The sequence below is a fragment of the Pristis pectinata genome, chromosome 2 (genome assembly GCF_009764475.1).
Source record: "Pristis pectinata isolate sPriPec2 chromosome 2, sPriPec2.1.pri, whole genome shotgun sequence".
In the NCBI taxonomy this organism is placed as follows: Eukaryota; Metazoa; Chordata; class Chondrichthyes; order Rhinopristiformes; family Pristidae; genus Pristis; species Pristis pectinata.
The window spans coordinates 67394231-67407288 of record NC_067406.1 but is presented as its reverse complement, the minus strand read 5'-3'; the positions used below and the strand labels follow the sequence as shown (position 1 = coordinate 67407288).

General features: G+C 39.3%; 1 protein-coding gene across 6 annotated transcripts in view; it reads left to right on the top strand.

Annotated features, from left to right (window-relative positions):
- LOC127566568 (LIM and calponin homology domains-containing protein 1-like) overlaps positions 1-13058 on the top strand; it is a 277152-nt gene that overhangs the window by 154809 nt on the left and 109285 nt on the right. For 5 of the 6 annotated variants that reach the window (XM_052008998.1, XM_052009028.1, XM_052009008.1 and 2 more), the window contains exon 3: positions 1645-1714. In XM_052008998.1, the coding sequence (XP_051864958.1) occupies positions 1645-1714 (70 nt within the window). Of the gene's footprint in view, positions 1-1644; positions 1715-4236; positions 4267-13058 lie in introns of those variants that run through there. The other variant, XM_052009037.1, reaches the window with a different exon arrangement.

Below are 13058 nucleotides of genomic sequence, written 5' to 3'. Positions count from 1 at the left end.
CATAACCTGAAACTCATATAACCAAAGAAAAGTAGTGGAAGATGGAAATGTAAACTGGAACTAAGATAACAAAAGTAGAAAATGTGTTTTCAGTTATGATTTTTAGAACCAGACTATTGATGTGCCAGGCAATGTGTTTGGGATGGTTTTATTTACAAATTTATGCTTTTATTATTAATAGAGTCATGGATAAGGCACGTTTTCCCAAAGTGGCCATGTTATATTTGCATCCCTTGTTTGCTAATTCTGACAATTCTAATACAAGAGAGTATTTCTAACAAAACTAAGTTGTAGTCTGCATATTAGGGCAATGTGTTATGTGTTAATATTGTTGTTCTCCAGCCTCAGGTTCAGGTTACAAAGCATTCTGAACTTCAAATGCTACTTTTATACTACATTTTGGCCTCTTGGGTACAGATTTGATGCCAGAATCTGTGTGAAACTAACCAATCCACATGGGCCCTGAAATCTTGCACGAGCAGATTTTTTTCCCAGTACTGATGCACAATGAATGCACTATAGAAGCAGTTGGCTGTATGACCCACCACCAAAAAGATAGGTTTCAGTAGTAAAACATTACCTCCCCTAATCCACTGCACTGCTATTCAGACTCGATCATAATCATAGGGCTAACTATCTCATTGCTCTTTAAGTAATTTTGTGCACTGTCAGAGGCCAGGAAGCAGTGTGAAAGAGTTTGAATCCTCACGGAAAAGGTTTTGCCTTCCCTTCACATTCCACTAAAATGTGAAAAGCCAAAATAAACTCCTGTCTTGCCAAAACCTGAAGTGATAAAGCACCCCATAAAAGGTGTCAGCAGATAACACAGTTTGTTTAGCATCAAATAATAAATGATTCTGGCTTTAGTGCAGACAGAACGAAGATGAATGTAGTCTAATGGATAATGTCTAAGATTGACATTACCAGCCTATGATATGTTTTGTTATAATTGTTAAAATGTAATTATATTAAACTACTGTTTGCTTCTCCATAAATTAATGTAACATTAAAAATTAGCTACACAAGATTCTCCCTAATTGGTGGTGGCTGCCAATTCTAAGTTGAGAATCAGATTAGGTGACAACACCATACGCACAGAGTTTTAATTTCATTTGCAAGACGTTTTGTTATTGGAACCATTGGTCTTTAATGGTAAAGTGAGAGCACCATCCTGTCTCATTGCATTTATTGCCATTTCTACTGCAGGTAACTTATCTGTGCTTTCCGAATTCTTGCATCTCTGGGATAATAGTTCATACTCATAAATTTAGAGTCTCCATTACAGTGCAATAAGATGAACTGACAGTCGCATTTAAATGAGACATGCATGAATTTAATGTACAAAAATTAGGGGTTGTTTCATCTGGTGCTCTGCAAAAATTAGTTAATCCAGTTGCTGTGACAGTAGTCTCCTGGAATAAGTATGGTAGAAAACTAAAAATATTTTTGAAGTTTTCATCTGTTTGAGTTATTAATTTAGACCAGTAACTGACATATTATTTGTCAACTGTACATGAGCTTTCTGATGGGCTAAGATACTTAACCCAATGACTTAACACAAGCCTAATTCAATTGGCTTCAGCCAAAGATTTTGCAGGCTGTTAAATTTTGGGTCTTTTTATTCTTTCTTATTTTTAATCATAGGTTATTAAATGCTATAAAGCCTGGGACTGTGAAGAAGATCAACCGTCTGCCAACTCCTATTGCAGGACTGGTGAGTTGTAGGTTCTTCTTATTTTTACTTGCAGCTTCAGAAAACACCTTGCATTACAAATTGCCTAAATTGTTGAAACAGAAGATAGTTGCTTTTATTTAGAGAAATGTGGCAGCTACTTTATGGTAGCACTGCCTGGCAAACAGTTTGCAGGTGAATGACCAATCTATACTAGTGGCATTAGCTGTGGGAGGAGATTGCCATCTAAGATGCTGTGCTGAAGTAACAGCTAGGGCCACGAGACTGACAGATGTAGTTTCACTTCAACATCTATTCCAAAGAATGGAACCTTTAGCAATGGAGCATTGCTTCGCCGTCACACTGGACTTCAAGCACAGTTTATGCACATGAAACCTATTGGTTTGAATACCACCATCATTTGAACTAGATGCAGGAGGAAGCCAAAGGTGAGTGTGTGAATGCACCTTTTTTTGATCCTAAATCTAACATTGGTAGGAAATGGGTGAAAACTCTGAAGAAAATGACAGGGACCTCATGTCACTTGAGCCTACCAGTTTCTCTGGGCTTACTGATGGCATACAATAAGAGTTCTGATTAGAGACTGGGAGAACCCTAACAGAAATACAGTCCTCTGTCATTTCAAGAGGAAGATACTGTAGGAAAATTCCGTTAGTGTTAAATTGTGCTCCAATCCTATTAAATCTTACATGCTCAATGATCTCTCTGGTTCACCAAGTATGAATGAGAGCATAGTCAGCATCCATTCATTTTCATGTTAGGAGTTCAAACTTTTTTGAAGGATAACTGTAGGGACTATTAGTGTTTTGATTTAATCATTGTGAAGCCCATACATTTTCACATACCATATGTAGCTGTGGCTGGGTATTAAATTCAGTAAAGTTATGTTGAAATCAAAATATACAGTATTTGTAATGGTGCCTTAGCATACTCTGTGAACTCATTCATGTGTTCTTCTAATGAAAATCTGTTTCAGTTAAAACATAATTTCATCTTGATTATATGTTACGTCTTGGCCTAAGAACTCTGTAGCATAGCAAAATGTTTAAATTTGCCACTTCACAACCCTGATCCATGCTCCACCATCACGTTTCAACATGGACCCCCCTCTGTACCAGGCCCCCTCCCACCAGCAGCTGATCACAATGCCCTCCAAGTATAGTAGTTGAGGCACTGAACTGCCCCAACTGATAAGGCAATGCTGGTGCAAGCAGAGGAAGAGTCTTTGAGTGTATTAAGCATGCAAAGCCTGTCCTACTGTGTATGGTGCTTTGAATTTTACAATGGACTCTTGCACTTTCTACTTTTACTGCAGCTGCCACGAGCAGAAGAACTTCCAGGTACTTGAATTCTAGATCTTGGAATTGTGCTGTATGATACTGACCCACATCTGACAGTTCTCTCTGTACCACTTCCAGACATTGTTACATATTTTAAAATTAATGTTAATATTCAACCAGCATAATTTGTGGGACCACTTTTATTGACAATAGTGAGGTAATCATCAGGTGAAGAAGTATTGTGCTGTGCTTAATTTTTTAATGATTGGAATGGTTTAAAATTGTTACCGTAATTCAATGAAGAAAGAAGCCTTTCATAACCACTCAATTATCTATTTTTAGAAGTGATAAGTTGTCTATGCAGCATGACAACCGTTGCCACAAAAATACAATGAATTACTTCAAGTCCCATTTAAAAGTAAATGGTGACGAAATCTCAGTGGGAAAGTAGAAAGGGGCCAGTCACAGTGGGAAAAGGAGTCAGCAACTAGAATCCAGTAGAAAAAAAGAGAGTGGCCAATATCCAATGGAAAAGGAAAGGGTGGCCAAACCCCAGTGGGAAAGGAGATGGAGCATGATCCACTGTGGGAAAGGAGAGGGAAATGCATCTCCAGTGGGAAAAGACGCAGGGACAAACCATATGTCAGGGCTGGAGGAAGCTGATGAGAGGCCAGAGAATGGATGGAGTTGGTGTGCTGGGTCCTCTTAAAACACCATGGCCACTGAAGTTGAGCCATGTGGAATTTCTAACAGCACCCTGACCTTGCTCTTACCACAATCCATTTTCCTGTTATTGTGTTAATTATGCATGCAAGGCAGGTTCTAGGTATCAATGAGAGGGTGTCTCTGCCAATCCCATGATTGGTGCTTTGATGCAGTAACCAAGGGGAAGCAGTGTAGAGAGCAGAAATCTTCAAAGAGCCCCAAGCAATTTCATTAAAGATACTCTGGGAAAAAAAGCCAAATCTGAAGACACATCCAAAAGGATGATACACAACAAGCAGCAGCAATTAGGACCCCTTCTTCAATGGCCCTTGTGTTCTTTCCACTGTTTCTGCATTTAAATGGCAGTATTTCAAGAAGTGCTTCATTAGCTGTAAAGTGATTTGGGATATTCAGTAGTTACAGTATGGAATGCATTCTATAAATGAAAGTATTTCTTTTTTGTCAATCAAGGAGCAAGCATGGTAGAAAAGTGGGAATTTCCACTGGTGGATCAGGTGATAGACGTTACCATTCAAGTCCCCTGCTCCACTGCTGCTGTACTACCCGATCTTGACCAATACAGTGAAGGTACAGTGAACACCTATGGAGTATCAGGTTTCTTCTGAATTCTGAGTTTATATTCATAATTATGGCCTCTATTCGGATTTATCCTCCAAATAGAAACATTTTCTCTCTACTTCCTATCAGAATTTGAAAATCTCCATCAGCTCACTCTTCAATCACTTATTTGCTAGGTTTGAAGACCCCCAGATTATTCAGTAACTTTTGATAAGTGTAATCTTTTGATTTTGATATCCATTCTAGTAAATTGCCTCTCACATTTTCAATTGCTATTCCTTTTTCATAAAGGGGAAACAGAACTGTGCATCATACTCCAAGTGAGGTGCAAGCAAATTTCAGTGCAAGTTTAACAAGGTCTCAGCTCTTATCCCTCCAGAAATGAATCCCGGTGATTAGCTATTTTTATGGCCCAATTAATCTGTGTTGATCTATATGGTGACTGTGTATCAGTTTCCCAGATCCACTATAGACCTATCCCACATTTTCCTATCAATAACTTTCCATATTGAAGTTCAGATGTCAATTACATGCTGCCTTGCTGTTCAGCTATTTGCCTCAAATCTGCAGGAGAGCACATAGCAATTTCAGCTGGATGCTGACATCAGCTATTAAATCTGTGCAGTGAAACAAAAGGACTGGGGCTTGATGCTATTGATCAAGGTTAACCAACTCTTCAAATGTCTGAAATCCCAGTTTGGCTGGAGATAGCAAGATTTTTATTAACCTTCAATGTCTTAGTACCTGTAAACTAAGGACAGCACATTGGTGCTGCAGGTCGTGCCACCAGCAATACAGGTTTAATCCCAACCACTAAAGCTCTCTGTGTGGTGTTTTCATACTCTCCCTATGACCATGTGGGTTTTGCTTGGGTGTTCTGGTTTCCTCCCATGTCCCAAAGATGCCCCCATTTTTAAGTTAATTGGCAAGCATAAATTGCCTCCAATGTAGGTGGGAGAATCAGGGCTGTTGGTGGACATGTGTGAGAGAATAGGTTACAGGGAAATAAGTGATGGAATGGGATTGCTCTGCGAACTGGCATAGACTCAATGGGCCAAATGGTCTCCTATGTTGTGAGGAAATATGTAAATAATGGGCTTCCTCTTCCCTTCTGCAAATGTCATGCAGCAAAAAAAGTGTTCCATTCTATCAATGTCTTCACAAGAAACTAAATGACCAATTCTGTTTATCTTGACCATGTCATAATATGGCTGACGTAAGTAGAAAAGACTAAATCAATAAAGTTCAACTCAGTCTCAGTAACCTATGCTACTCCACAGGTCCAGAGAAAGGTCTTAAAATCTCTCAAAAAAACAAGCAACACTTACCCCTGGTTCATCTTCTTTCAATGGCATCAGTCAATGTTTTCAACCATCAATTAAAAACACTTGTGGCTTAGCATATAAAGTGTGGAGGTCTGTATGCAAGGACATATTTTATTTTAACTTTGTACCACTCATTTATTGGAAGCTGCCAATGACAATACAAGTCCCCCATTCTTAAATAAAAATGGAAAATGCTGGAAAATTCAATAGTTCAGCCACATCTGTGGAGAGAGAAACAGAATCAATGATCTATCATTAAAAGTCACTCATTCTGAAAGTGTGGGCCTCCCTGGTAAATGCTGACATTTCATATTTCTGTCAGTTTGTAGTAAAGATCCTATCCTTACTTGGGCTTTCCTTTTATTCATGGGCTTGTAAATACTTCATTAACTATTTCTTTTTATTTAAATTAAAGTAGTGACTATGAGGGGGAAGATCATTAGAGGCCTCTGGCCCTACTATAGAGTCTTCCACCCATTTATCAGCATTGACCCCTGCTAAGGCTTTCACAGGCGTATCTTGACCTTTGAAACAAATAGGCCCCTTTAGATGACTTGTCTCCCCCTCTGATGCTGTAAATGTGGTCTTGATTTTGTAACTGGGTATTATATGGTTGCTGCTTAATGTCAAGTACCTTTAAGGACTTTGAATCAGAGAAATGAGTTGGGGTCAGGATTGAGCAGGAGGTATTCCAGCCCATCTGATACCTCATCCCAAAGAGGAGAATCCATCCTGGACTCTATGTTAATAAACAAAGTAAAGTAACAAATGATGACTCTTACCAAGACTAATGCTGCCAAATACTGGAAGCAGATACTTTCACAGCATTTAAGAAGTATATGGATGAGCATTTGAATCACCAATGCATAGTTTGCTATGGACTAAGTGTTGATAAATGGGATGAGTATAGATGGGTACTTGATCCTTGGCATGTAGGGCCTGTTTCTGTGCTGTATGACTTTATGACTTCGTCTTACTCCACTTTAACCCAGGCTTTTATGAAAGCAGAATGTTGTGATCATCTAATTTTGCCATGATATGCCAGCTTTTGGCCAGAGCAGTGAGAACCTGCAGCATGCTGGGAGCTGTTCCTGATAGTTGCTGGGTTTTGTCTTCAGCTTTGTCCTGATGAATGTGGTGAGTGCAGCATGAACATGAGGAGTCTCGAGTTGATTCATATCTCTCTCAGCTTTAATCCAAAACAGGCCAAGAAGGATGAACGATCAGCAAATTGTATTATTTTCACAAAACTCTCATTGGAGAAGGAAGAAGATAAGTGTCAGGTTGAAAAGGTTTAAAATCCCCTGCGGGTTGTCATGGTGTAGTACCAGTGTGTGTATCAATATCACAAAAAATTTGCTTTACCTACTGAGCAGTCACTGTTATTTTAGATATTTTTCTCTTCAAAACAAAACCATTAAAACTACATGTAAAAGATATCATGGCATAATTCCAAAAAATCCCACAGGGGTAACATAGAATCATAGGAAACGGGAGCAGGAGTAGGCCTTTTGGCATTTTCAGCCTGCTCTGTCATTCAATACGATCATGGCTGATCATCTTTCTCAGTAACACATACCTGCTCTCTTCCCCCATACCCTTTGATGCCCTACTGACCTCCTTAAAAAAAATCAATGGCTTTGGCTTCCTCAACCCTCTGTGGTAGCAAATTCCACAAATTCACCACTCTCTGTATGGGGAAAAAAGAACTCCTCATTTCAGTCTTAAATCTCTTGCTCTGTAATCTGAGTCTGTGACCCCTCGTTCTAGACTCCCCAGCCAGAGGAAACATCCTATGACATCCAATCTGTCTAGCCTTGTCAGAATTTTGTAGGTTTCAATTCGATCTCCTCTCATTCTTATAAACTATAGAGAATACAAACCCAATCAACCTAACCTCTCCTCATGTGGCAGTTGCACCATCCCAGGGATTAGTCTGATGAACCTTTGTTGCACTTCCTCTGTGGCAAGTATATCCATTCTCAAATAAAGAGACCAAAACTACACAAAACTCTCCAAGTGTGGTCTCGCCAAGGCCTGTATAAGTATAATAAGACTTCCTTGATTCTGTACTGATAATATCTGACTACAAAGATAAACATACCATTCACCTTCTTAACTGCTTGCTGTTCCTGCACATTTGCTTTCAGTGACTGGTGTACAAGAACAGTTAAGTCTCTTTGTACATCAACACATCCCAATCTAAAACCAATTAAATAAAACCCTGCCTTTCTGTTTTTTTGTTCCATCAAAGTGAATAACTTTGCATTTATTCAGATTATACTGCATTTGACATTTTTAAAGTCACCTTGAAGCCTCTTTGTATCCTCCTCACAGTTCACAATCTCACCCAGTTTAGAGTTATTGTTAACTTTGAAATATTACATTCTGTTCCTTCATTTAAATCATTGTTATGTGTTATGAATTTGCTGAGGGCCAAGCACTGACCCCTGTGGTAGCTCACTAGTTACCTCCTGTGTTGCTAGAAAAGACTCATCAATTCCAACTCTCAGTTTCCTGGCTTTCAACCAATGTTCAATTTGCGCAAATACATTATCTTCATGAAAGGTTAGTGTGTATTTATCAAAAACTTTCTAAAAATCCAAGTACAACATATCCGCAGGTTTTCCCTTATCTATTCTACCAGTTGCATCCTCAAAAAATTCCAGTAGGTTTAACACTTCCAGAAGTCCATGCTGACTTCGTCTTATCCCATTGATTCTTTTAATAAGTCCTGTTATCTCATCCTTTATAATTATCTCTAGCATTTCCCCCCTCTTGGACTCCTGCTAACTATTTCTTAATGAACATCTCTGAAATAGTTTATTACATTACAGCCCCAGTGGTGTTTCTGGCACAAATTGACCACCATTTTTTCTATGTCACAATGGCAACTGCACTGCAGTCAGCTACTTTATCAGCTGTAAACCACTTTGGGATGATGTTTGATTCTGCCTTTTTGGAAAAAAATTGCAAACTCTCAATGTTACAGATAACCTATGGACAAAATCACTTGTGTCCTTATGGCCTCATCCAGTGTCAGCACTGAGTTCCAAGTGACCTGACCCAGTACATGGTCTATTTTCTAAATGCATGTCCTGATATGGAGCAGAGCTGATCAGGAGTCTATTAACAAATAGCAAGTATACTTCTTGTATCTTTCTTTGCTTTCTCGTTCTAAAGCTCTCACAAATGTGACATGACTCAGAATAAATACACAAACACAGAGCTGGACCATTCATCCTGTGGATCAAAAGTTACTGAAGTAGTAACATGATCTTCACTTTGTTTCCAGTCAGAGGGTGGCCAGATCGGTGAAATAACATGCTGATCGCCATGCATTATACCTTCCATTGCCTGGTCATTGGTGGCGCCAGTCCCTCTCCAGGCCACTGGGAGATGGAATCTTAATTTTGCTTAATATTGCTGTGTAGCCATTGAGCCAATTACATCGAGATTGTACACAAAATCTGGATGGCTGAGGTCAGAATGGGAGTGGGGCAGCCAACTGGAAACTCAAATTTGCTTGTATAAACTGAACAAAGGGGTCACCCAATCTGCATTTGGTTTCTTCAATGTAGAGGAGACCACACTGTGAACAATTGATGCAATATACTATATTGGAAGAAATTCAGGTGAACCATGGCTTCATGTTTGTGGTTTAACACTGAATTAAACAATTTAAGGAAACCACCATTTATTTCTCTCCATAGATGTGCCTGTCCTTTCTGTTTCAATTTGTTTCCTTTCATTTTCCTCTTATGTCTCTACCTTTAGAATAATTATTACCTGACAACTTTGGTCTACAGCCTATCACAGATATTCCCTCTGTTCTCTCTCTCTCTCTATCCCTCCCTCTCTGTTCAATTTAAACAAAACTTTTTGAGTTCTGATAAAAGGTCACTGACATCCACTCCATTTCTCTTCCCACACTGGCTGCTTGACCTGCTGAGGGTTTCCAGCATTTTCTGTTTTGAAGTGAAAGCAGAAGCTTGCCCTTTTTAAATATTTTTTTTATCTCCAGCTTCCTCTCTGAAGTAAAACAGTGAGTGAATGCTCTGTCAGTGAGATGAGTTTTAAGTCTTAGTAAAGAGAAAAGAGATTTGGAGAGATGAGGGGGACTTACAAACATTAGGTGTGAATTGCTGATAGCACATTGTACTTATGGAATTTTATAAATGAATTAAAATTGTTCAATATTCTGTTATTATCATTTAACTGTTGTGAAGCTTTCAGACAAATATTTTATTCTCAGTACACCCATTTAATGGTTTTATTTTGTATTTTGAGATTGAGGAAGTGGGATCATTAACTGAACAATGTTGTAGCAAGTTCTGTCACTCAATCAATTACAATCAGTGGTGGGTGCCCAGACCTCTTACACAAGAATGTCCAAGCAGACTATAATACTAGGAAGTCTTGGTGACCAACCTTCAGAGTTTAAAGTGAATACACTGTTTAAGTAAATACAACAGGATCTAGGGGGAAGAAAAGGATCTTGCTGACTTATGCAACCAAGGCAGTTTTTTACTGTTATTATTTTCCCAAGGAATGGGCAGACACAGGAACCATTAAAGCCAGTGAACATTTAAAGCATTGCATTTTACATTATCTCAGAGGGACAATAACAATCAAATCTATTGTGTGTTAATCAGATTTGCTGTGTTTGGAAACACCACCTGTCATGTTTTTCTTAACTGTTTTTTCTTTCTTCGCCTCTGATCCTGGTCTTTAGAGCTCCATTTAGAGTGACTTTTGCAAGGCTTGGTTCTCAGCAATGGGTTTGTTGTCCTCAATTGTTGCTGTTTATCTTGGTTTGTGCCTGTCCCACTGTTTGGCTGGAGTTTCTAATCCAGTGTTGTAGGCTCTGCTCTTGCTTTCTCCCTTCACTCTGACCAATTCAGGGTCAGGCTTCGAGCAGTACTTATAGCAGAGTAAAAGGGGAGAACTGTAGTTCCAATCACAGTGTAGCCTGCACAATCAATATACATATTTTTAAAAATAACACATTTATACAGCATTGTCCACTGCATCTGAAGCACTTTTTACTTTAAGTGTAGTTACTGTTGTAGTGCAGAAAATATAGCAGCCAATTTGTCCATAACAAGGTCTCAAAAATAGCAATGGCCAGAAAGTCTGTATTTGATGATTTTGATTGAGGACTCAAAGAATAGCTCTACGGCTTTTCTTTGAAATTGTGTCGCTATCTAAATGAACAGGCAGGATATTGATTTAATATCTCACACAAAACGCACCACTTTTATTACACTCACATTCAATTACACCAGGGTGTCAGCCTAAATTATGTAATCAATTCTCTGGAATGGGACTTGAACACAAAGCCTTCTGTCTCTGAGGCAAGGGTGCCATTAACTGAAGTATATCCTGAAAAGGATATATCCCACTTTGCAGATAATTTTGTAAGGCTGAATTGCCCTTAAAAATTTTAACCATTTCCTTCTCATTGCCTTCTACTCTCAGAAAGCATGTAAATTATATTTTAGTTACATTTCCCGCATTGATGAAGTGACCACTTAGCTGTTTGTTGGTATGACTCTTTGATTTGCTCATGCTAAAATAGTCCAAGTCTCCAGCAAAATACAGCATATCTTCTGTTTGTGGCTAACACTACAGTAACCACAGATCCATTCACCATTCTGCTAATATGGCTGTTATGGAATTGTGCATTTTGCACCTCTGGTTTTGTACATCAGTGCATCAGCGGCACTACCATTATTTATTAAAAAGCCTTGTGGCCTCAAGCTTTTCTCATTCTGTCACTAGATTCACTGAGCACACCTGTTCCTCCACCAGCCATTGGGCCTGATTGGAGTTATTGGAATGGCACGGGAAGTATTTTATTTTCGAAGAACAGCATATGTAGCTGACACGTGCCAGGGAAAAGTGTTATCATATGTCTTACATTCGCTGTACATTCTTTGCTAATTATGGCTGGACATTTAGAGTTCCATCTCAATTATGGCAGAAGTTGAACCAAATGATTATATTCCTTAACTTGGAACCATGGAAAGGATTGCAGGGTAAAGCAAAATGGACATGAGAGAAGCTTTGTTCCTCACGTATCACTTTTCTCTTTAAAGCCAAAGGAAATATTTTCCCTCTGTAGAATTGTTTAGCCTTGAAGTGCATGTGACATTTTACTGCAGTACTTCTCATTGTTATTTGTGGCTTAGACTGTGATTGAAGAAATATTGATTGGCCCTACAAAGAGGCCGGCCACAGGGCATTTTTATAATTCTCTATTGGACGAGGGCCTTGAAACCCTCCTTGCTCCATGTTTCTCTTTCTGAAACTGTCCACTGCAATTTCAAGCTTCCTTCAGCAGATGGTCCATAGGAGGCACCAATAATGGTGTGGGAACCTACCTAAAATGTGCTAATTTGGGTGACCACTCCTAGTTCAACAAACCTGGCATGGTGAATGCCAAAGGCCATTCATCTGGGATTGATGGTCTGCAGATATTTGGCCCAGTAACATCTAGATTTGTTTCTGAGATTGGTATAACGTGTGTGTCCTAGATAACCAAAAACTTCACTATCCTGTCTGAATCTTTGCTTCTTAGGCATCATTTCCATTTGCTTGTCTTGCCACTTGTTCAGATTGAATCCATGATAGGTTTTCCACACGGTTCTGTCACAATAGGCTAATGCCCAGAAACTAGATTTCATAGCAATATGCTTATGTGGGTCACACAATCAAATATTGTTGAAAATCAGGAACTTCATGCAAATTGCCCATAGTTTGTGATTTTCATTCTCGGCCAACAGTCCACCTGAAACATAGATGGTTGCTCAGATATGTACAGTGGTGTTCATTGATGTGCCATTCCTAGCTAGAAACATTTTCTGTAATTTTCATTTGCACATCTGTTTCCTGTGCCATTCCCAAGAGACCCTTATAAAAATATTCGGCATGACTTAAGGGGAACCTTCCTGAGCAGTTCCAAGGCCAGCTCTGTGTCCACTTCAGCCAGGTTCCCTTTGAGGAGATAGTCGTTTTGTTTCTCCTTCAAGCTCCACACCCACCCTCCATAGCCCCCAAGCTTACTATTCACCCAACACCACCCCATTTACTGATCTGCCAATCTAACCCAACCTGAGATTACCCTTCCAATCAGAGATTCAGACCTACCAAATACTAATTCTAACTCACAAATATCAATCCTGCTCTACATCTTCTAATCCTGTCTCTCAGCTACCAATTCCACCTTCTGCAAATCCCCAGAAACTGACCCACACCGTAATTTAATCCCCTCCTTCCAATGGCAGCCTTCTTCCTCCAGCCCAAACTCATCCTTTATACCTCGCATGGCCCTGTGTCTGGCCATGACCTTGAGTTATCTGGTTTCCTTAATGGAAGGACCTTTGAGTGTATAAGCCCTATGTGGAAATGGAAGTGCCTTGGGTTGATTGGGTACCGAATTTTCCAGCAGTGAACTCCAAAATGAGATTATTG